The sequence below is a fragment of the Staurois parvus genome, unplaced genomic scaffold (assembly GCF_062004578.1).
Source record: "Staurois parvus isolate SC_StPar_1 unplaced genomic scaffold, SC_StPar_1.0 ptg003932l, whole genome shotgun sequence".
NCBI classification, from domain to species: Eukaryota; Metazoa; Chordata; class Amphibia; order Anura; family Ranidae; genus Staurois; species Staurois parvus.
The window spans coordinates 24479-48579 of record NW_028321727.1 but is presented as its reverse complement, the minus strand read 5'-3'; the positions used below and the strand labels follow the sequence as shown (position 1 = coordinate 48579).

General features: G+C 50.6%; 1 protein-coding gene across 1 annotated transcript; it reads left to right on the top strand.

Moving 5' to 3' along the window:
- Positions 1-5153: 5153 nt before the first annotated feature.
- On the top strand, positions 5154-23175 carry LOC149427213 (ankyrin repeat and SOCS box protein 10-like). The gene is made up of 6 exons (XM_089668186.1): positions 5154-5712; positions 9267-9470; positions 9589-9856; positions 13377-13881; positions 16904-17017; positions 21358-23175. Exons 2-6 carry the CDS (start codon positions 9278-9280, stop codon positions 21541-21543), a joined length of 1266 nt encoding a protein of 421 aa, XP_089524312.1. The 5' UTR covers positions 5154-5712; positions 9267-9277; the 3' UTR covers positions 21544-23175.
- Positions 23176-24101: the final 926 nt, after the last annotated feature.

Genomic DNA, 24101 nt, shown 5'->3' with positions numbered 1-24101 from the left:
TTTCAGCATCCTACAGTCTTCTCGTGACGGCACAAACTGATCTTCATGATGTTTAAATATTCTAATCTAGAAGGTTGTGTGCCAATCAGTGATTAGTCTGTCTCTGTGTGGAGTGTTGCTTCCTTGGTGGAGTATTCCTGATTGCCTGGGACTAGATTGTAGACTCCTCTTTCATGCCTAGAGCTGGTCCAAGGTGGATGAGGACTTTATCATGGAAGATGTTCATATCATTAGATTTCTCATGATTTTCCACACCAGCTTAGCGCTAAAAATGCTGCACTGCTGTATGACTGCGGCTGGTGGTGGAGATGGTGCTGGGGTTAGCTGATGGTGGAGATGGTGGTGGGGTTAGCTGATGGTGGGGCTGGTGGTGGGGTTAGCTGATGGTGGAGATGGTGGTGGGGTTAGCTGATGGTGGAGATGGTGGTGGGGTTAGCTGATTGTGGGGCTGGTGGTGGGGTTAGCTGATGGTGGGGCTGGTGGTGGGGTTAGCTGATGGTGGGGCTGGTGGTGGGATTAGCTGATGGTGGTGGGGTTAGCTGATGGTGTTTCTGGTGGTGGAGTTAGCTGATGGTGGGGCTGGTTGTGGGATTAGCTGATGGTGGGGCTGGTGGTGGAGTTAGCTGATGGTGGAGATGGTGGTGGGATTAGCTGATGGTGGGGCTGGTGGTGGGGTTAGCTGATGGTGTGGCTAGTGGTGGGGTTAGCTGATGGTGTAGCTGGTGGTGGAGTTAGCTGATGGTGGTGGGGTTAGCTGATGGTGGGGCTGGTGGTGGAGTTAGCTGATGGTGGTGGGGTTAGCTGATGGTGGGGCTGGTGGTGGAGTTAGCTGATGGTGGGGCTGGTGGTGGGGTTAGCTGATGGTGGAGCTGGTGGTGGGGTTAGCTGATGGTGGGGCTGGTGGTGGGGTTAGCTGATGGTGTGGCTGGTGGTGGGGTTAGCTGATGGTGGGGCTGGTGGTGAAGTTAGCTGATGGTGGAGCTGGTGGTGGGGTTAGCTGATGGTGGGGCTGGTGGTGGGGTTAGCTGATGGTGGAGCTGGTGGTGGGGTTAGCTGATGGTGGAGTTAGCTGATGGTGTTTCTGGTGGTGGGGTTAGCTGGTGGTGGGGCTGGTGGTGGGGTTAGCTGATGGTGGGGCTGGTGGTGGGGTTAGCTGATGGTGTTTCTGGTGGTGGAGTTAGCTGATGGTGTGGCTGATGGTGGGGCTGGTGGTGGGGTTAGCTGATGGTGGGGTTAGCTGATGGTGGGGCTGGTGGTGGAGTTAGCTGATGGTGGGGCTGGTGGTGGGGTTAGCTGATGGTGTTTCTGGTGGTGGAGTTAGCTGATAGTGGGGCTGGTGGTGGAGTTAGCTGATGGTGGGGCTGGTGGTGGGGTTAGCTGATGGTGGAGCTGGTGGGGGGGTTAGCTGATGGTGGGGCTGGTGGTGGGGTTAGCTGATGGTGGGGCTGGTGGTGGGGTTAGCTGATGGTGGGGCTGGTGGTGAAGTTAGCTGATGGTGGAGCTGGTGGTGGGGTTAGCTGATGGTGGGGTTAGCTGATGGTTGGGCTGGTGGTGGGGTTAGCTGATGGTGTTTCTGCTGGTGGAGTTAGCTGATGGTGGAGCTGGTGGTGGAGTTAGCTGATGGTGGAGCCGGTGGTGGGGTTAGCTGATGGTGGGGCTGGTGGTGGGGTTAGCTGATGGTGTGGCTGGTTGTGGGGTTAGCTGATGGTGGGGCTGGTGGTGGGGTTAGCTGATGGTGTTTCTGGTGGTGGAGTTAGCTGATGGTGGAGCTGGTGGTGGAGTTAGCTGATGGTGGAGCCGGTGGTGGAGTTAGCTGATGGTGGGGCTGGTGGTGGGGTTAGCTGATGGTGTGGCTGGTGGTGGGGTTAGCTGATGGTGGGGCTGGTGGTGGGGTTAGCTGATGGTGTTTCTGGTGGTGGAGTTAGCTGATGGTGGAGCTGGTGGTGGGGTTAGCTGATGGTGGGGCTGGTGGTGGGGTTAGCTGATGGTGGGGCTGGTGGTGGAGTTAGCTGATGGTGTTTCTGATGGTGGAGTTAGCTGATGGTGGGGCTGGTGGTGGGGTTAGCTGATGGTGTTTCTGGTGGTGGAGTTAGCTGATGGTGTGGCTGATGGTGGAGCTGATGGTGGGGCTGATGGTGGGGCTGGTGGTGGAGTTAGCTGATGGTGGGGCTGGTGGTGGGGTTAGCTGATGGTGTTTCTGGTGGTGGAGTTAGCTGATGGTGTGGCTGATGGTGGGGCTGGTGGTGGAGTTAGCTGATGGTGGAGCTGATGGTGGGGTTAGCTGATGGTGTGGCTGGTGGTGGGGTTAGCTGATGGTGGGGCTGGTGGTGGGGTTAGCTGATGGTGGGGCTGGTGCTGAGGTTAGCTGATGGTGGGGCTGGTGGTGGAGTTAGCTGATGGTGGGGCTGGTGGTTGAGTTAGCTGATGGTGGGGCTGGTGGTGGGGTTAGCTGATGGTGGGGCTGGTGCTGGGGTTAGCTGGTGCTGGGGCTGGTGGTGGGGTTAGCTGATGGTGTTTCTGGTGGTGGAGTTAGCTGATGGTGGGGCTGGTGGTGGAGTTAGCTGATAGTGGGGCTGATGGTGGGGTTAGCTGATGGTGGGGCTGGTGGTGGGGTTAGCTGATGGTGTTTCTGGTGGTGGAGTTAGCTGATGGTGGGGCTGGTGGTGGAGTTAGCTGATGGTGTGGCTGGTGGTGGGGTTAGCTGATGGTGTGGCTAGTGGTGGGGTTAGCTGATGGTGTGGCTAGTGGTGGAGTTAGCTGATGGTGTTTCTGGTGGTGGAGTTAGCTGATGGTGGGGCTGGTGGTGGGGTTAGCTGATGGTGGGGCTGGTGGTGGGGTTAGTTGATGGTGGGGCTGGTGGTGGGGTTAGCTGATGGTGGGGCTGGTGGTGGGGTTAGCTGATGGTGTTTCTGGTGGTGGGGTTAGCTGATGGTGTGGCTGATGGTGGGGCTGGTGGTGGGGTTAGCTGATAGTGGGGCTGATGGTGGGGTTAGCTGATGGTGGGGCTGGTGGTGGAGTTAGCTGATGGTGGGGCTGGTGGTGGGGTTAGCTTATGGTGTTTCTGGTGGTGGAGTTAGCTGATGGTGGGGCTGGTGGTGGAGTTAGCTGATGGTGTGGCTGGTGGTGGGGTTAGCTGATGGTGTGGCTAGTGGTGGGGTTAGCTGATGGTGTGGCTAGTGGTGGAGTTAGCTGATGGTGTTTCTGGTGGTGGAGTTAGCTGATGGTGGGGCTGGTGGTGGGGTTAGCTGATGGTGGGGCTGGTGGTGGGGTTAGTTGATGGTGGGGCTGGTGGTGGGGTTAGCTGATGGTGGGGCTGGTGGTGGGGTTAGCTGATGGTGTTTCTGGTGGTGGGGTTAGCTGATGGTGTGGCTGATGGTGGGGCTGGTGGTGGGGTTAGCTGATAGTGGGGCTGATGGTGGGGTTAGCTGATGGTGGGGCTGGTGGTGGAGTTAGCTGATGGTGGGGCTGGTGGTGGGGTTAGCTTATGGTGTTTCTGGTGGTGGAGTTAGCTGATGGTGGGGCTGGTGGTGGAGTTAGCTGATGGTGGGGCTGGTGGTGGAGTTAGCTGATGGTGGGGCTGGTGGTGGGGTTAGCTTATGGTGGGGTTAGCTGATTGTGGGACTGGTGCTGGGGCTGGTGGTGGGGTTAGCTGATGGTGGGACTGGTGGTGGGGTTAGCTGGTGCTGGGGCTGGTGGTGGGGTTAGCTGGTGCTGGGGCTGGTGGTGGGGTTAGCTGGTGCTGGGGCTGGTGGTGGGGTTAGCTACCTAGAGATCTTATAAACCATAGAGTCCAGAGGCACAGATAATTCCCCTGAGCAGCATTTTTAGGAGAAATCAGAGGGATCATGGTGGTGGTCAGGGTCTTTTTGGACCTTGTGCATTTTTTAGGGTAGAGACCTCCCAGGAGAGCGGTTTTGGTAGTGGGACCAAAGGGTGTGGTCTGACCTTCCTGTTTCCTCCATCTACTCCTCCGTCAGTCCAAAATATCAGCAGATTACTTGTATCCCAGCTCCAACCTCCAGATACAACCTCGCAGCACTGGTTCTTAGGGTGGACCTCCATGGGCAGAAATTCCCTCCAGAGTTGGAGATGAATCCATGACAAAATGTACTTACCTCTTCTAAAGGTGAAAGTCTTGTTCCTGAGCAGCAGATATAAGGACATGCTATCACTGGTGGTCAGTGGCTCTGTGCCTGTCCTGGGTAGATGAGTAATCAGAGAGGGAAAGGTAATACAATGACTTCACACTGGTCCTTCATGTTAGTCCTTCACACTGGTCCTTCATACTGGTCCTCCACACTGGTCCCCCACACTGGTCCTTCATGTTAGTCCTTCACACTGGTCCTTCACACTGGTCCTCCACACTGGTCCTTCATGCTAGTTCTCCACACTTGTCCTCCACACTGAATCTTCACACTGGTCCTCTACTATGGTCCTTCACACTGGTCCTCTCCTCTACTATGGTCCTTCACACTGGTCCTCTGCTATGGTCTTCTACACTGGTCCTACATACTGGTCCTCCACACTGAATCTTCACACTGGTCCTCTAATGGTCCTTCACACTGGTCTATGCATACTATGGTCTTCTACATTGGTCCTTCACACTGGTCCTCTACATTGGTCCTTCACACTGGTCTATGCATACTATGGTCCTCTACTATGGTCCTACATACTGGTCCTCCACACTGAATCTTCACACTGGTCCTCTACTATGGTCCTTCACACTGGTCCTCTACTATGATCTTCTACATTGGTCCTTCACACTGGTCCTCTGCTATGGTCTTCTACACTGGTCCTTCATACTAGTCCTCCACACTGGATCTTCACACTGTTCCTCTACTATGGTCCTTCACACTGTTCCTCTACTATGGTCCTTCACACTGGTCTATGCATTCTATGGTCTTCTACACTGGTCCTCCACCCTGGTCTTCCACTCTGGCCTCCTACAGCCTCCTGTGTACGATGAGTGAGGATTGGTGGATTAGAGGGAACTCCTTTCAGAGGCGGAGTCATGGAGTGTGTTTGTGTCACCCGGAATAGTCTGGTCCTGGCTGGGAGTCCGGGCTCTAAATAGGAGCCATGACATGGAGTTTATATATAGACACTGATATGGGAGGTCAGAGACACTGCAGGGAGTAGAGACACTGATCACTGATATTCCCGGGACACGGTACCCACACGCTACATACCGGACTTCACGTATGAAAAGAATGACAATACCGTGATATACATCGATCAGCCATAACATTATGACCACCCAAAACAGCCCTGACCCACCCAGGCATGGACGCCACTAGACCTCTGAAGGTACGCTGGGGTATCGGCACCAAGCCATTGGTAGCAGATCCTTTAAGTCCTGGAAGTTGGGAGGCGTGGCCCCCATGGATTGGACTTGTTCTTCCAGCACAGATGCTTGATTAGATTGAGATCTGGAGGCCAAGTCAACACCTCATGTTGTGTTTCTCCAACCATTCTTGAACCATTTTTACAGAGTGGCCGTGCGCATTATCCTGCAGAAAGAGGCCACTGCCATCAGGTAGTACCGTTTCCATGAAGGGCGGGACAATGTTTAGGTAGGTGGGACTTGTCCAGTGACATCCACATGAATGGGAGGAGCCAAGCTTTCCCAGCAGAACATTGCCCAAATCATCGCTCGGCCTCCCCTGGCTTGGCTTCTTCCCATAATGCATGCTGGTGCCATCTCTTCCCCAGGTAAGTGACCAACACGCACCCGGCCATCCATCCTCAGACCAGGCCACCTCCTTCCATGGCTCCATGGTCCAGATCTGAGGCTTACGTCCCCATTGTAGGCGGCTCTGACTGTGGACACGGGTCAGCATGGGCCCCCGGACCGGTCTGCGGCTACACAGCCCCCTACACAGCACACTGCCATCAACATCGTTATCTGCTTCCAACACATCAACTTCAGGGACAACATGTTCACTTCCTGCCTAATAGATCCCGCCCACTTCCAGATGTCCTAGTAGATCCCGCCCACTTCCAGATGTCCTAATAGATCCCGCCCACTTCCAGATGTCCTAATAGATCCCACCCACTTCCAGATGTCCTAAGTATCCCGCCCCCTTCCAGATGTCCTAATGTATCCCGCCCACTTCCAGATGTCCTAATAGATCCCGCCCACTTCCAGATGTCCTAATGTATCCCGCCCCCTTCCAGATGTCCTAATGTATCCCGCCCACTTCCAGATGTCCTAATGTACCCGCCCACTTCCAGATGTCCTAATGTATCCCGCCCACTTCCAGATGTCCTAATGTACCCGCCCACTTCCAGATGTCCTAATGTATCCCGCCCACTTCCAGATGTCCTAATGTACCCCGCCCACTTCCAGATGTCCTAATGTACCCCGCCCACTTCCAGATGTCCTAATGTACCCCGCCCACTTCCAGATGTCCTAATGTACCCCGCCCACTTCCAGATGTCCTAATGTATCCCGCCCACTTCCAGATGTCCTAATATATCCCGCCCACTTCCAGATGTCCTAATGTATCCCGCCCACTTCCAGATGTCCTAATGTATCCTGCCCTCTTCCAGATGTCCTAATGTATCCCGCCCACTTTCAGATGTCCTAATATACCCCGCCCACTTCCACATGTCCTAATATACCCCACCCACTTCCAGATGTCCTAATATACCCCGCCCACTTCCAGATGTCCTAATATGTCCCTCCCACTTCCAGATGTCCTAATATGTGCCTCCCACTTCCAGATGTCCTAATATATCCCACCCAATTCCACATGTCCTATTATATCCCGCCCACTTCCACATGTCCTATTATATCCCGCCCACTTCCAGATGTTCTAATATTCCCCGCCCACTTCCAGATGTCCTAATATATCCCGCCCACTTCCAGATGTCCTAATATATCCCGCCCACTTCCAGATGTCCTAATATACCCCGCCCACTTCCAGATGTCCTAATATATCCCACCCACTTCCAGATGTCCTAATGTATCCCGCCCACTTCCACATGTCCTATTATACCCCGCCCACTTCCAGATGTCCTAATGTATCCCGCCCACTTCCAGATGTCCTAATGTATCCCGCCCACTTCCAGATGTCCTAATGTATCCCGCCCACTTCCAGATGTCCTAATATATCCCGCCCACTTCCAGATGTCCTAATATATCCCGCCCACTTCCAGATGTCCTAATATATCCCACCCACTTCCAGATGTCCTAATATATCCCACCCACTTAGCAGATGTCCTAATGTATCCCGCCCACTTCCAGATGTCCTAATGTATCCCGCCCACTTCCAGATGTCCTAATGTATCCCGCCCACTTCCAGATGTCCTAATATATCCCGCCCACTTCCAGATGTCCTAATATATCCCGCCCACTTCCAGATGTCCTAATATATCCCACCCACTTCCACATGTCCTATTATACCCCGCCCACTTCCAGATGTCCTAATATATCCCGCCCACTTCCAGATGTCCTAATATATCCCGCCCACTCTCACATTGTAATGAGATAAACAATGTCCTGCACTTTACCGGCCTGTGGTCAGAATGTTATGGCTCATTGACGTGTACCGGACACCACGCCATCATTCCATGTACTATGCCGGACACCACGCCATCATTCCATGTACTATGCCGGACACCACGCCATCATTCCATGTACTATCCCGGACATCACGCCATCATTCCATGTACTATCCCGGACATCACGCCATCATTCCATGTACTATACCGGACATCATGCCATCATTCCATGTACTATACCGGACATCATGCCATCATTCCATGTACTATACCGGACACCGCTCCATCATTCCATGTACTATCCCGGACACCGCGCCATCATTCCATGTACTATCCCGGACACCGCGCCATCATTCCATGTACTATCCCGGACACCACACCATCATTCCATGTACTATTCCGGACATCACGCCATCATTCCATGTACTATCCCGGACACCGCTCCATCATTCCATGTACTATCCCGGACACCATGCCATCATTCCATGTACTATCCCGGACACCATGCCATCATTCCATGTACTATCCCGGACACCATGCCATCATTCCATGTACTATCCCGGACACCGCGCCATCATTCTATGTACTATCCCGGACACCACACCATCATTCCATGTACTATTCCGGACATCACGCCATCATTCCATGTACTATCCCGGACACCGCTCCATCATTCCATGTACTATCCCGGACACCGCGCCATCATTCCATGTACTATCCCGGACACCATGCCATCATTCCATGTACTATACCGGACATCACGCCATCATTCCATGTACTATCCCAGACACCACACCATCATTCCATGTACTATCCCGGACACCACGCCATCATTCCATGTACTATCCCGGACACCACGCCATCATTCCATGTACTATACCGGACTCTGCACCATACCGAAACGCATTCATTCCACCCCATGGTGGATGTATATCAGACTCCATACATGTCACGTCAGTGGTGGATGTATATCAGACTCCATACATGTCACGTCAGTGGTGGATGTGTACCAGACTCCGTACATGTCACGTCAGTGGTGGATGTATATCAGACTCCATACATGTTACGTCAGTGGTGGATGTGTACCAGACTCCATACATGTCACGTCAGTGGTGGATGTGTACCAGACTCCATACATGTCACGTCATAGTGGATGTGTACCAGACTCCATACATGTCACGTCAGTGGTGGATGTGTACCAGACTCCATACATGTCACGTCAGTGGTGGATGTATATCAGACTCCATACATGTTACGTCAGTGGTGGATGTGTACCAGACTCCATATATGTCACGTCAGTGGTGGATGTGTACCAGACTCCATACATGTCACGTCAGTGGTGGATGTATGTCAGACTCCATACATGTCACGTCAGTGGTGGATGTATATCAGACTCCATACATGTCACGTCAGTGGTGGATGTATGTCAGACTCCATACATGTCACGTCAGTGGTGGATGTGTACCAGACTCCATACATGTCACGTCAGTGGTGGATGTGTACCAGACTCCATACATGTTACGTTAGTGGTGGATGTATATCAGACTCCATACATGTCACGTCAGTGGTGGATGTGTACCAGACTCCATACATGTCACGTCAGTGGTGGATGTGTACCAGACTCCATACATGTCACGTCATAGTGGATGTGTACCAGACTCCATACATGTCACGTCCATTCTGGACCACTTCCTCTTGGTCTTCACACATTCCAGTACAGACTGATGCCTGACTTGACCTGTTTCCTGCTCTATCTGTAGATACTTAGAGAATGTCCAGGGTGATTGTGACTCGAAAGGCGGAGGGGTCAGCCCTGGATTTCTGGTTGTCACTCCTCTCAGGGGACACCACCACTATCCATCAATTGCTGGAAGTCCCAGATGATTCCATTCACCCCAACTCTGTGTTTGATACAAGTGATGTGGAGGAATGGAGGAACTATCGCTACAACACTACGGCCCTGAGTACGTCACCAGAATAATGAGTGCCCAAAATTGGGAACATGACATTATAAAGACTGGAAGTATGGGCAGGGTGAGAGGTGACCAGCTTGGAGTCCTAACCCTCTTCTCTCTCTTTCAGGAATCTGGTCTTTGACTTATGAAGAGGAATATACTTGCCCCCTCTATGTGACTGCCAGCCGTGGTTACTCTGATTGCCTCCAGCTCCTCCTCAAGAAGGGAGCCGAAGTTGACTTTTCCCCCGGAGGAGACAGTGCCTTACATGGAGCGTGCCAGAATGGCCACGGTGAATGTGTGAGGCTGCTACTGAGACATGGCGCCAATCCCAATGTGGAATCCCAAGATGGGACTTTACCTCTCCATTACTGCCAGAAGAACGAGTCCTACCAGTAAGTCATGGCGGCCAGTGCCAGTTTGTGTAATTTATCATAGATAGATGGTGGTGACATCCCACCATTCCAGATAATGGGTCCCCCTCCCGGACAGTGAGCGTTCTTCTCTGTGTAAAGATGTCCTCCGACCATTAATATGAGGACATCCCACCATTCCAGATAATGGGTCCCCCTCCCAGACAGCAAGCGTTCTTCTCTGTATAAAGATGTCCTCTGACCAATAATATGAGGACATCCCACCATTCCAGATAATGGGCCCCCTCCCGGACAGTGAGCGTTCCTCTCTGTATACAGCTGTCCAATGACCATTAATATGAGGACATCCCACCATTCCAGATAATGGGTCCCCCTCCCGGACAGTGAGCGTTCTTCTCTGTATACAGCTGTCCAATGACCATTAATATGAGGACATCCCACCATTCCAGATAATGGGTCCCCATCCCAGACAGCGAGCGTTCTTCTCTGTATAAAACTGTCCAATGACCATTAATATGAGGACATCCCACCATTCCAGATAATGGGCCCCCTCCCGGACAGTGAGCGTTCTTCTCTGTGTAAAACTGTTCTCTGACCATTAATTTGAGGACATCCCACCATTACAGACAATGGGTCCCCCTCCCGGACAGCGAGCGTTCCTCTCTGTATACAGCTGTCCAATGACCATGAATATGAGGACATCCCACCATTCCAGATACTGGGTCCCCCTCCCGGACAGCAAGCGTTCTTCTCTGTATACAGCTGTCCAATGACCATTAATATGAGGACATCCCACCATTCCAGATAATGGACCCCCATCCCGGACAGCGAGCGTTCTTCTCTGTGTAAAGATGTCCTCCGACCATTAATATGAGGACATCCCACCATTCCAGATAATGGGTCCCCCCTCCCGGACAGCGAGCGTTCCTCTCTGTATACAGCTGTCTTCTGACCATTAATATGAGGACATCCCACCATTCCAAATAATGGGTCCCCCTCCCGGACAGTGAGCGTTCTTCTCTGTATAAAGATGTCCTCTGACCATTAATATGTGGACATCCCACCATTCCAAATAATGGGTCCCCCTCCCGGACAGTGAGCGTTCTTCTCTGTGTAAAACTGTTCTCTGACCATTAATATGAGGACATCCCACCATTCCAGATAATGGACCCCCATCCCGGACAGTGAGCGTTCCTCTCTGTATAAAACTGTCCAATGACCATTAATTTGAGGACATCCCACTATTCCAGATAATGGGTCCCCCCTCCCGGACAGTGAGCGTTCCTCTCTGTATACAGCTGTCCAATGACCATTAATATGAGGACATCCCACCATTCCAGATAATGGGTCCCCCCTCCCGGACAGTGAGCGTTCTTCTCTGTATAAAACTGTCCAATGACCATTAATATGAGGACATCCCACCATTCCAGATAATGGGTCCCCATCCCGGACAGCAAGCGTTCTTCCCTGTGTAAAACTGTTCTCTGACCATTAATTTGAGGACATCCCACCATTACAGACAATGGGTCCCCCTCCTGGACAGCGAGCGTTCCTCTCTGTATACAGCTGTCCAATGACCATGAATATGAGGACATCCCACCATTCCAGATACTGGGTCCCCCTCCTGGACAGCGAGCATTCTTCTCTGTATAAAACTGTCCAATGACCATTAATATGAGGACATCCCACCATTCCAGATAATGGGCCCCCATCCCGGACAGTGAGCGTTCTTCTCTGTGTAAAGATGTCCTCTGACCATTAATATGAGGACATCCCACCATTCCAGATAATGGGTCCCCCTCCCGGACAGTGAGCGTTCTTCTCTGTGTAAAGATGTCCTCCGACCATTAATATGAGGACATCCCACCATTCCAGATAATGGGTCCCCCCTCCCGGACAGCGAGCGTTCCTCTCTGTATACAGCTGTCCAATGACCATTAATATGAGGACATCCCACCATTCCAGATAATGGGTCCCCATCCTGGACAGTGAGCGTTCTTCCCTGTGTAAAACTGTTCTCTGACCATTAATTTGAGGACATCCCACCATTCCAGATAATGGGCCCCCATCCCGGACAGTGAGCGTTCCTCTCTGTATACAGCTGTCCAATGACCATTAATATGAGGACATCCCACCATTCCAGATAATGGGCCCCCTCCCGGACAGTGAGCGTTCTTCTCTGTGTAAAACTGTTCTCTGACCATTAATTTGAGGACATCCCACCATTCCAGATAATGGGTCCCCCTCCCGGACAGTGAGCGTTCTTCTCTGTATACAGCTGTCCAATGACCATTAATATGAGGACATCCCACCATTCCAGATAATGGGCCCCCATCCCGGACAGTGAGCGTTCCTCTCTGTATACAGCTGTCCAATGACCATTAATATGAGGACATCCCACCATTCCAGATAATGGGCCCCCATCCCGGACAGTGAGCGTTCCTCTCTGTATACAGCTGTCCAATGACCATTAATATGAGGACATCCCACCATTCCAGATAATGGGTCCCCCTCCCGGACAGCGAGCGTTCTTCTCTGTGTAAAGATGTCCTCTGACCATTAATATGAGGACATCCCACAATTCCAGATACTGGCTCCCCCATCCCGGACAGTGAGCATTCTTCTCTGTATAAAGCTGTCCAATGGCCATGAATATGAGGACATCCCACCATTCCAGATTATGGGCCCCCATCCCGGACAGTGAGCGTTCTTCTCTGTATAAAGCTGTCCAATGGCCATGAATATGAGGACATCCCACCATTCCAGATAATGGGTCCCCATCCCGGACAGCGAGCGTTCTTCTCTGTGTAAAGATGTCCTCTGACCATTAATATGAGGACATCCCACCATTCCAGATAATGGGCCCCCATCCCGGACAGTGAGCGTTCCTCTCTGTATACAGCTGTCCAATGACCATTAATATGAGGACATCCCACCATTCCAGATAATGGGCCCCCATCCCAGACAGCGAGCATTCTTCTCTGTATAAAGCTGTCCAATGGCCATGAATATGAGGACATTATGGTGATCATGTGTGGGAGGGGCAAAGCTCACATTATTATAATGACCCCATATACTGTACATAGATCCCTCTGCCCCTCTATTAGTTTCTGGCCCCTCTGTTGGTGTACAAACGAGCATTATAAAGGAAACCATGAAGTCTTACGAGAACAGAACTTGTTCCCGCTCAGCGACTTGGGCATTGAGGTCTCCATACACAGCCAGGCAATTGGTATCTTCAGAGACAAAGTTCTCTCTTAGCAGAGAGTATATCTGTACTAATCCAACATGGAGGTCCACATTTAATAATAAAAGGACCCCCCCATGTAACCGATGTACAGAATAATGTGAGCCTCCATAATACGGCTAAGTGGGAGAGGCGGCCCACATCACATCCTCCTAAGTGTGTTGGGTTAGTGCTTCTCTTCACCGGGGCGAGGGTTCAGATCCTTTGTATTTCCCCATTGATGATGCTGATGAATTGATTCTGGTTCTGCCCCATAGTATGTGAGGACTCACTGATTTGTCTTCTTTCTACAAGCTGCGCCAAGCTTCTTCTCCAATATGGAGCCCATGTGAACCGGCAGACGGAGGATGAAGAATTCACCCCACTGCATGTGGCAGCTCAGCATGGACTGCTGGAACATGCTGACCTTTACCTGCGTTATGGGGCTGCTGTTGATAAGAGAAGTATAAATGGGGAGACCCCCTTGAGTGTTGCGTGTAGTCATCCTCAGGAACCACAGGATTTGGAGAGGTACTATCAGGTGTGCCAGCATCTCATACAGCATGGAGCCAACATTCATACCCGGGACAAGGACCAGCAGAGCCCTCTACACTTGGCCTGTAAAAGTGCTAATCCTCAGGTGGTGGAGCTGCTTTTGGAGAAGGGGGCAGAAGTCAACGTCATGAGCTATAGTGGCAACACCGCCATGCAGAACATTCTCCAGGTGACCTCATATAAGCTTCAGAACCAACCAGAACTCATTGTGCGGGCACTTCTGAATCATGGGGCCATCCGGGTGTGGCCAGGAGCCCTCATCAAGGTGAGTCATCATGTGATCTTATGTATCTGGAGGGTGCAAAGCAAACATAATTCTGAAGGTCATTGACAGACATACAAAGATACAAACATTGGAATACTCAATGCCAGCCTACACTGGAGATGTACACGACACAGAGGATACCCAAGACACGACTTCACCAATCCTAACATGAAACAGTCCTATAGAAGAGTTCTGAATGTTCCTGGGGCAGGGCATGACGTCTGAAGGAAGGACCTATAGTCCACACTGCACCAAAACAACTGCTCTGTGGTTGTGAGGAGCCACTTGAGGCCTTCTGACATATCACTAATTAATCCAGGCACTAGAGACTAGATTGGACTGTACCAGAACCTAGAGACTAGACTGGACTGTACCAGACCCTAGAGACTAGACTGGACTGTTCCAGACCCTAGACAGTAGACTGGACTGTACCAGACCCTAGACAGTAGACTGGACTGCCCCAGACCCTGGAGACTAGACTGGATTGTACCAGACTATAGAGAGTAGACTGGACTGCCCCAGACCCTAGACAGTAGACTGGACTGTACCAGACCCTAAAGACTAGACTGGACTGTACCAGACCCTAGACAGTAGACTGGACTGTACCAGACCCTAAAGACTAGACTGGACTGTACCAGACCCTAGAGACTAGACTGGACTGTACCAGACCCTAGAGACTAGACTAGACTGTACCAGACCCTAGACAGTAGACTGGACTGTACCAGACCCTAGGTACTAGACTGGACTGTACCAGACCCTAGACAGTAGACTGGACTGTACCAGACCCTAGAGACTAGACTGGACTGTACCAGACCCTAGAGACTAGACTAGACTGTACCAGACCCTAGACAGTAGACTGGACTGTACCAGACCCTAGGTACTAGACTGGACTGTACCAGACCCTAGACAGTAGACTAGACTGTAGACTAGACTGTAGACTGTACCAGACCCTAGACAGTAGACTGGACTGTACCAGACCCTAGAGACTAGACTGGACTGTACCAGACCCTAGACAGTAGACTGGACTGCCCCAGACCCTGGAGACTAGACTGGATTGTACCAGACTATAGAGAGTAGACTGGACTGCCCCAGACCCTAGACAGTAGACTGGACTGCCCCAGACCCTGGAGACTAGACTGGATTGTACCAGACCCTAGAGACTAGATTGGACTGCCCCAGACCCTAGAGAATAGACTGGACTGTACCAAACCATGGAGACTAGACTGGACTGTACCAGACTATATAGAGTAGACTGGACTGCCCCAGACCCTAGAGACGAGATTGGATTACCCAAGACCCTAGACAGTAGACTGGACTGTACCAGACCCTAGACAGTAGACTGGACTGCCCCAGACCCTGGAGACTAGACTGGATTGTACCAGACTATAGAGAGTAGACTGGACTGCCCCAGACCCTAGACAGTAGACTGGACTGTACCAGACCCTAAAGACTAGACTGGACTGTACCAGACCCTAGACAGTAGACTGGACTGTACCAGACCCTAAAGACTAGACTGGACTGTACCAGACCCTAGAGACTAGACTGGACTGTACCAGACCCTAGAGACTAGACTAGACTGTACCAGACCCTAGACAGTAGACTGGACTGTACCAAACCCTAGGTACTAGACTGGACTGTACCAGACCCTAGACAGTAGACTACACTGTAGACTAGACTGTAGACTGTACCAGACCCTAGACAGTAGACTGGACTGTACCAGACCCTAGAGACTAGACTGGACTGTACCAGACCCTAGACAGTAGACTGGACTGCCCCAGACCCTGGAGACTAGACTGGATTGTACCAGACTATAGAGAGTAGACTGGACTGCCCCAGACCCTAGACAGTAGACTGGACTGCCCCAGACCCTGGAGACTAGACTGGATTGTACCAGACACCGGGAGACTAGATTGGACTGCCCCAGACCCTAGAGAATAGACTGGACTGTACCAAACCATGGAGACTAGACTGGACTGTACCAGACTATAGAGAGTAGACTGGACTGCCCCAGACCCTAGAGACGAGATTGGATTACCCCAGACCCTAGAGAGTAGACTGGACTGCCCCAGACCCTGGAGACTAGACTGGATTGTACCAGACCCTAGAGAATAGATTGGACTGTACCAGATCCTAGAGAGTAGACTGGACTACCCTAGACCCTAGAGACTAGACTGGACTGTACCAGACCATAGAGGCTAGATTGGATTGTACTAGACCCTAGAGAATAGATTGGACTGTACCAGATCCTAGAGAGTAGACTGGACTACCCTAGACCCTAGAGACTAGACTGGACTGCCCCAGACCCTAGACACTAGATTGGATTACCCAAGACTATAGACTCTAGACTGGACTGCACCAGACCTTAAAGAGTAGACTGGACTGCCCCAGATGCTAGAGACTAGACTGGACTGTACCAGACCCTAGAGACTAGACTGGACTGCTCTAGAGACTAGACTGGACTGCCCCAGACCCTAGAGACTAGATTGGATTACTCCAGGTCTGCCAGGCTGCATGCTCACATACGTATGAGTATTTTGGGTGGGAGCTTGCTTTTTATTCTTGATGGTTCCATGGGGTTCCTCTTAAAATTCATACCAGACCTGAAGGACCCCTTTCCATTTTGTTTTTAACTATCCCAGACTCCATTGGTTACATAGCAGGGAATTCCAGGGCCAATGATGTCTCTGGTTGTTAAGGACTTGGGTGTACCTGCTCCCGCTGGGATCCTTGAGAACCATTGACAGCGGGAATCTGTCATGTATAATAGTGATAGTAATACTTCTATTGTACGTAACGTTTGGCTCCCGCTGAGTCCACATTTATGTTCGGACCGAACCGCAAGCTCATCCCTAGTCACCCATTGAACAGAATAGACAAAATCTTCAGCTTACCTATACGTCCCGCCATAGTCTTCCCATATCCCTCTGTTCATGTAAAGTATACATTGGGTTCAGGATACCTGTGGGAAATGTATAGACATCTGCTTTATTTCAGAAAGAATAACACAAAGGTCCTATTTCAGGTTCTACGCTATTGTTACACGTCTCCACGGACCGTCGAAGTTCTGCTGAACACGTACAGTAAACTACGAGGGACAGAAGACTGGGCTGAGGTGGTACCAGAGGAAGAACAACAGGTCTGTCCATTCATCATGGCCTCCATGACGGGATAAAAGCTATAGTGAGGAAACCTCTCCAAGTCCCCCACCTTGAGGGACCCTTCATCTCCATAGAGGACATCTCAATGACCGCTCACATGTCCTCCACAATCCAGGGCTGTCCCCGTCTCTTTCCTACTAGAACTTGTGTGTCTCTATGGGAGACCATCATGGAGGATGTGTCTGGGTGACCATCACGGAGGGTGTGTCCTGTCATGACCTAACTCTCCCTGCCTACATTAACACATAGGTGGCCATCCTGATGGGTGTGTCCTATGGGTGGTCCTCATGGTGGGTGTGACCTATCATGACCTAACTCTCCCACATGGGTGTGTCTCTGTTGATTCTGTACTCAGGAGAAGAAAGATGGAAATACAACATCCTATGAGGAAGTTCTAGAGAGACTCTGTTGGGGGGGGGGGGGTCCCCACTACCTTAATAAACTTTTCCTACCATCTCAGATCGTCTTCTTCCACTTTACAAGTACAAGGTGGTTAGAAAGTCGCAGGTACATCCCGTAAATAAACCAACAAACTGCCAGGAAGCAGAGCAATCCAGAGGCAAGGGCCCTTATAATGTACTGTACGCTACAAGAGGGAGCAATTCCTTCCTGATCCTTACGGACAATTGTGACTTCCCAGGACAACAGTCTTGTTTCACAATAAGAAAAGCTTTATATATTTGAAGCCGAGTTTGACGTCATCTGCTGAGTCAGCTAGAATCGGTTCCTGGTGACATCAGCTCGATATTTCCAGGGCTCTTACTGTAAAGAACCATTTGTCAATGTGGAGGTTTCTGTGCCTCGTGTGGTTCCATTTACATACAAGGTGACCATTTCCCCTCCCCTGCGCTCTTTCCAGTTCTTTAATATCCTTTTCGAGGACCCAAAATGTAACTGCATATTCTGGATGAGGCATTACAAAGTTTTGCATAGGGATGTCACAATTTGGGGTGCATACAATTCGGGGTACAGGCACCATTACTTTGTGCCCTTCAGAGTACATGGAGTAGAGAGGAGAACAAGCTGAAGCTGCCTGCTCAATAGCAGAGCTCGGTCTGGGGCCAAGCCAGATCGTGTGAGTGAAATACGATGAGGAGACCCTGAGGGGGGGCGCTATGATTGACTAGGATAAACGATAAATAAAAAATTGGATGAGAAGGGACAAGTGGGGGGGGGGGGGGGGTCTTAAAGGAGAACTATGCCAGTTAGTAGCAGTTGGTCACATTCAGCTGCACTTGTTCGATGATGAATTATTGTTGGTTATGTGTTAGAGAAGACACTGGTAGCTTGTGATGAGGCAGAACACTGTTTTACTTGTGTGGCTCAAGTTGCAAACATACAGAACACATTTCAGGAGACATCTTGGTTTTTTGAAGAGAGGAGGAGAGAGGAATAGGAAGAGAGAGAACCAACAAGTTTTACACATATGCACAACTGGTAACCTTAGTGTACAGTGCCATCTACTGGTCAAGTGATATTAACACACAATACTATATAGTACATGCTGTTGCATTCCCAACAAATATTCTATGGTTGAACTGGATGGACGTTTGTCTTTTTTCAGCCAGACTAACTATGGAACTATGTTGAAGATGTTTTGTGTCTTCTCCAAGCCACTTCTTCAGTTCTAATGAGTGTCAGAAAGATCCCCCAACATTTATATCTACACCCTAAATTCATGCCTTCAGCCATGTAACTTGAGGAATTGACACCTAAGCAGACCTCCTGCCACCAAGGATGGGAATGGTAACAAGAACGGGAGGAGGGGGGGCTCCACAATGCTCACACCTCCCATCCTGTCCTTAGACTATAACATCGGCACGTTCCATGGTGACTGGATGAAGGTGTTGGCGGTACCTACCTGTGTGGGTATAAATGTTGGGGGATCTTCCTGAGAAACTGGAGAAGTGGCTTGGAGAAGATACAAAACCTTAGAGAACAAGTCCAGTTGTGACTACTAATACATATGCCACGACCTGCATACATGAGGACCTTCACAGACACAGCTATGCCACACAGTTCTTTATGCGGAGGTGCCACTGTGACATAAATGTACAGATTTGAGTAGCGGAGATGTGATCTGTAGCAATATGTAATCGTAAAATTAGTTCAGTCCTTATCATTAAAGAAATATTCAGTCATAGGTACTCAGAGACAGATGGTCAGCCATTAGCATCTGAAAAGAGACAGAGCAGCTTCCTCAGGCTGGAAGTGACACCTGGGGGCCAATAAGATGTTGTCACCTCTATGTAATTAGACTTGGCCACCTTCCTGAAGTTTAAAAGAGAAATGCAGATGTTTCGGCTTCATGACACCAGGGGGGCTCCGATCTGTCTGGGGAGCTCTAAAGTGTCTCCATACATCAAAGGAGTATGTTTCATCCCTCATAAAAGCTAAAACATTAGTTGCAGAGAGATGAAAATACTTCCTTCTGATTGGGCACTATGTGGGTTACATCGGCATATAAAAACTATATTTATGGCCTATGTAGAATGCCAGAAAAATGCAGGGAATGGTTATGTGGCGCTGGAGTGTGATAGTGGAACAGTGATTGGTACTGTTGCGATCGGACTGATGCGCTGGTGTCGGAAATCCAATCCCCGACTTGGTAATTCAAGCCGGTCTTGGTCCAATTAAACTTGGGCAGGTCAGCACCCAGAACATCCTGTGGGCGGGTACAGGAACACCCCCCAGAGTCAATTGGCCGAGGACTAATGTCCCGCCTACATCCATATCCCCATAAATTGAGGACCCGGACATTGGGACATTGATGATTCGTATGGAGCCGGTTTGATCGACTAACAGATTGCTGACGCTCTGACTTGCTCCAGTCGCAGGATAGATCTCGGTAAACGTTTTATTCTGTCTTTTATTCCCTTTTATTTTATAGTGAAGTCATTTGTGTGTCTTCTTGTATTTCTGTAACTTTTTATACTTTGTACATATTTTATGCTCCGCCCACTTTCGGGAAATTAAGTCTTAAAATTAATTAGTGACTTCTGTGTATTTAAGCTCGGGCTCATATCTCCGGAGAGATTAGATTGGAGAGATTAGATTGGAGAGATTGGATTGGAGAGATCAGAATGGAGAGATGGGATTGGAGAGATTAGATTGGAGAGATTAGATTGGAGAGATCAGAATGGAGAGATTGGATTGGAGAGATTAGATTGGAGAGATTGGATTGGAGAGATTGGATTGGAGAGATTGGATTTGAGAGAAGGGATTGGAAAGATCGGATTGGAGAGATCAGATTGGAGAGATTAGATTGGAGAGATTAGATTGGATTGGATTTTAGTGCCTTTAAACGCTCGGTCAAGCTCATTGCCAATCTGTATACAATTGCTCTGTGTGTGGGCAGATTGCGTGCAGATTGTAAAGGTAACAGATCTGCCAGACGGAGATCTGTGTGTGTGGGGTGTTTCAGCAGACCGTTCTGCGGATAAACTGTTGGGTGGTGGCAGGCTACCTTTTGTGGTGTGTCTGGTGTGGGGGGGGGGAGGGGGGTGTCTGGTGTGGGGTGTGTGGACAGTGGAAGGGTGATAACACAGAGTTCTGGCTGTAGGATAGCTGGAGGGAATCTAGAAGGGTGTGATTACTAAACTGGTCCTCAACTCTAATCAGTGCACCAGATTGTATGTAAGATTTGTATCTGCCAGTGTGTGGTCAGCCATCTGGATTGGAGTGGAGTCTCCCCCGGTGGTGGGCAGAGGTAGTGCAGTCTGTGGAAGGATATCACGGCTGATCCTATATACAGTTTTATATATTCAGAATTAAGTCCCCTTTATTCCCTCGTACCCCCAGTCACGGCCACACGTGTGCCTCGGTTAGCGAGTCGCTGTGGGCGTGGCGTGTGGGGGATCCATGACAGCCACATTTGTTTTTCATTTTTCCATCCGTACCAAGCCAGTCATTAGAAGTGGACTCAGCTCCCAGAGGGCTCATGGGTGTACATTGTCTGGTCAAGGTTCTTTATTTACACATTTTTATTTATTTATTCTGGATCGGTGTTCAGCCATGACGGTGCACTTCGGGTCGGTTCCATCCTCGTATCATCAGCACCGCCATGTTTCTTTGTGTGCACCGAGCTGTGGAGGAGATTTAATGTTGGCTCTCTCTTTGTTCTTTGATATTTTGGGCTTCTGTCCATTAACACCCATAAACCACTGATAGGTAGAACTGAGCACAGTGTCTGCTGGATGGAATCTCCTCTCTCTGGCAGATAGATATTTGGGTTGTTCCAACCCCTGAATTCCTGATTTCCTATATAATGCCTCTGAGGTTCTTTCTGATTTCTAACTTCATGTCTCGTTCTTTCCAGAAACATCTCCGGTTCTTCCAGTCGGTCTTCTCGCTGTCCCACAGTCCACGTTCTCTTCAGCATCTCTGCCGCTGTGCTCTGCGCTCACACCTGGAGGGGCGGATGCCACAGGTTCTGCCCAAGCTGCCTTTACCACCCGCACTCCTGCAGTTCCTACAGCTTCGCTTTGAGGACATCCTGTACTGAGATATCCGGCACCTTCACTGTGCTGGAGTCACCTCACAGAGAGCCTACAAAGGACTCATCAGCTGTCTGCTGGGTTGGATGGTCATTAGACACAATGGAGAAGTCTGGGGTCACCTGTCTGACCTTCATCAGATCCTTCTTTGGCTGATAGACTATGTGTCCTTTCAGAACCTCCTATGGGTGGTCATCATAGTGGATGTGTCCTATGGGTAACCTTCGTGGAGGGTGTGTCTGGGTGACCATCACGGAGGGTGTGTCTGGGTGACCACCACGGAGGGTGTGTCTGGGTGACCATCACGGAGGGTGTGTCTGGGTGACCATCACGGAGGGTGTGTCTGGGTGACCATCACGGAGGGTGTGTCCTATCATGACCTAACTCTCCATGCCAACATTAACACATAGGTGGCCATCCTGATGGGTGTGTTCTATGGGTGGTCCTCATGGTGGGTGTGTCCTATCATGACCTAACTCTCCATGCCAACATTAATACATAGGTGGCCATCCTGATGGGTGTGTTCTATGGGTGGTCCTCATGGTGGGTGTGTCCTATCATGTCCTAACTCTCCATGCTTACATTAACACATGGGTGGCCATCATGGAGGGTGTATCCTGTGGGTGGTCATCAATGGTGGGTGTGTCCTATCATGACCTAACTCTCCATGCTTACATTAACACATGGGTGGCCATCATCAAGGGTGTGTCCTGTGGGTGGTCATCATGGTGGGTGTGTCCTGTGGGTGGTCATCATGGTGGGTGTGTCCTATGGGTGGCCATCATGGTGGGTGTGTCCTATGGGTGGCCATCATGGTGGGTGTGTCCTATGGGTTGCTATTATTGAGGGTGTGCCCTATGATAATCTAACTCTCCGTGCTTACATTAACACATGAGTGACCATCATGGATGGTGTGTCCTATTGGTGGCCATCATGGTGGGTGTGTCCTATGGGTGGCCATCATGGTGGGTGTGTCCTATGGGTTGCTATTATTGAGGGTGTGCCCTATGATAATCTAACTCTCCGTGCTTACATTAACACGAGTGACCATCATGGATGGTGTGTCCTATAGGTGGTCATCATGGTAGGTGTGTCCTATCATACCCTAACTCTTCATGCTTACATTAACACATGGGTGGTCATCATGGAGGGTGTGTTCTATGGGTGGCCATCATGGTGGGTTTGTCCTATAGGTAACCATTATGGAGGGTGTGTCTTATGGATGGTCATAATGGTGGGTGTGTCCTATGGGTGACCATCATGGAGGGTGTGTCCTATCATAACTTAACTCTCCATGCTTACATTAACATACGGGTGGCCATCATGGTGTCCTATGAGTGGCCATTATGCTTACACTAACATATGGGTGGCCATCATGGCCGGGCCAAAAGGTGGGCAGAGGGTTTGGCTGCTTTGTGTGTACAAAGGGCAGAACCTGTCACCTAGTCCACAGCCTGTGGGGGGCGCACTGTGGCCTCTTCACCTTGAGATGGTAGTGGACCTGGCACAGGTAGCCATATTATATGAGCAGCACAAGGTCTCCTGACTATTTCAGGTTCTTGGACCTTTGTTGGACCTTTGTTGGATCCTCCTGGCTGTGTATGAGCAGAAATAATAAACACACAAAGATTTGGATGAAACGGTTGGAGTGTCTTCATCATTGCAGGTCAGAAGGAATGTCCGCAGGTTCTACACATCAGGGACCCCTATGGTGCCCCTCACATGTGAGCCAAGCCAAGTGTAGTGTCTGAAGCCTGAGGATGAGCAATACGGAGTGTGAAGATGATGGACAGAGAGGGATCTGAGAGACAAGGATGGATGGATATTGGGGGGTCTTGTAGAACCATTGGGCCCTGGCCCCCCTTCTCTGTGGTATGTGCAATACATTAGGAGGTCTGGAAAAACCATTGGACCCCGGCCCCTCTTCCCCATGGTAGGTGCATTACATTGGGGGGTCTTGTAGAACCATTGGGACCCGGCCCCTCTTTCCCATGGTAGGTGCATTACATTGGGGGGTCTTGTAGAACCATTGGGCCCTGGCTCCTCTTCCCCGTGGTAGGTGCATTACATTGGGGGGTCTTGTAGAACCATTGGGACCTGGCCCCTCTTTCCCATGGTAGGTGCATTACATTGGGGGGTCTTGTAGAACCATTGGGCCCCGGTCCCTCTTCCCCATGGTAGGTGCATTACATTGGGGGTCTTGTAGAACCATTGGGCCCCGGCCCCTCTTCCCCATGGTAGGTGCATTACATTGGGGGGTCTTGTAGAACCATTGGGCCCTGGCTCCTCTTCCCCGTGGTAGGTGCATTACATTGGGGGGTCTTGTAGAACCATTGGGCCTGGCCCCTCTTCCCCATGGTAGGTGCCTTACATTGGGGGGTCTTGTAGAACCATTGGGCCCCGGCTCCTCTTCCCCATGGTAGGTGCATTACATTGGGGGGTCTTGTAGAACCATTGGGCCCCGGCCCCTCTTCCCCATGGTAGGTGCATTACATTGGGGGTCTTGTAGAACCATTGGGCCCCGGCCCCTCTTCCCCATGGTAGGTGCCTTACATTGGGGGGTCTT

What these genes read in the sequence shown, in the direction of transcription:
- LOC149427213 (XM_089668186.1), top strand. Translation starts at nt 9,278, where the DNA reads ATGTCCAGGGTGATTGTGACTCGAAAGGCGGAGGGGTCAGCCCTGGAT. An exon ending in GGCCAGGAGCCCTCATCAAG is followed by an intron (nt 13,882 to 16,903) that starts GTGAGTCATCAT and finishes GTCCTATTTCAG; the next exon opens with GTTCTACGCTATTGTTACAC. An exon ending in TACCAGAGGAAGAACAACAG is followed by an intron (nt 17,018 to 21,357) that starts GTCTGTCCATTC and finishes CGTTCTTTCCAG; the next exon opens with AAACATCTCCGGTTCTTCCA.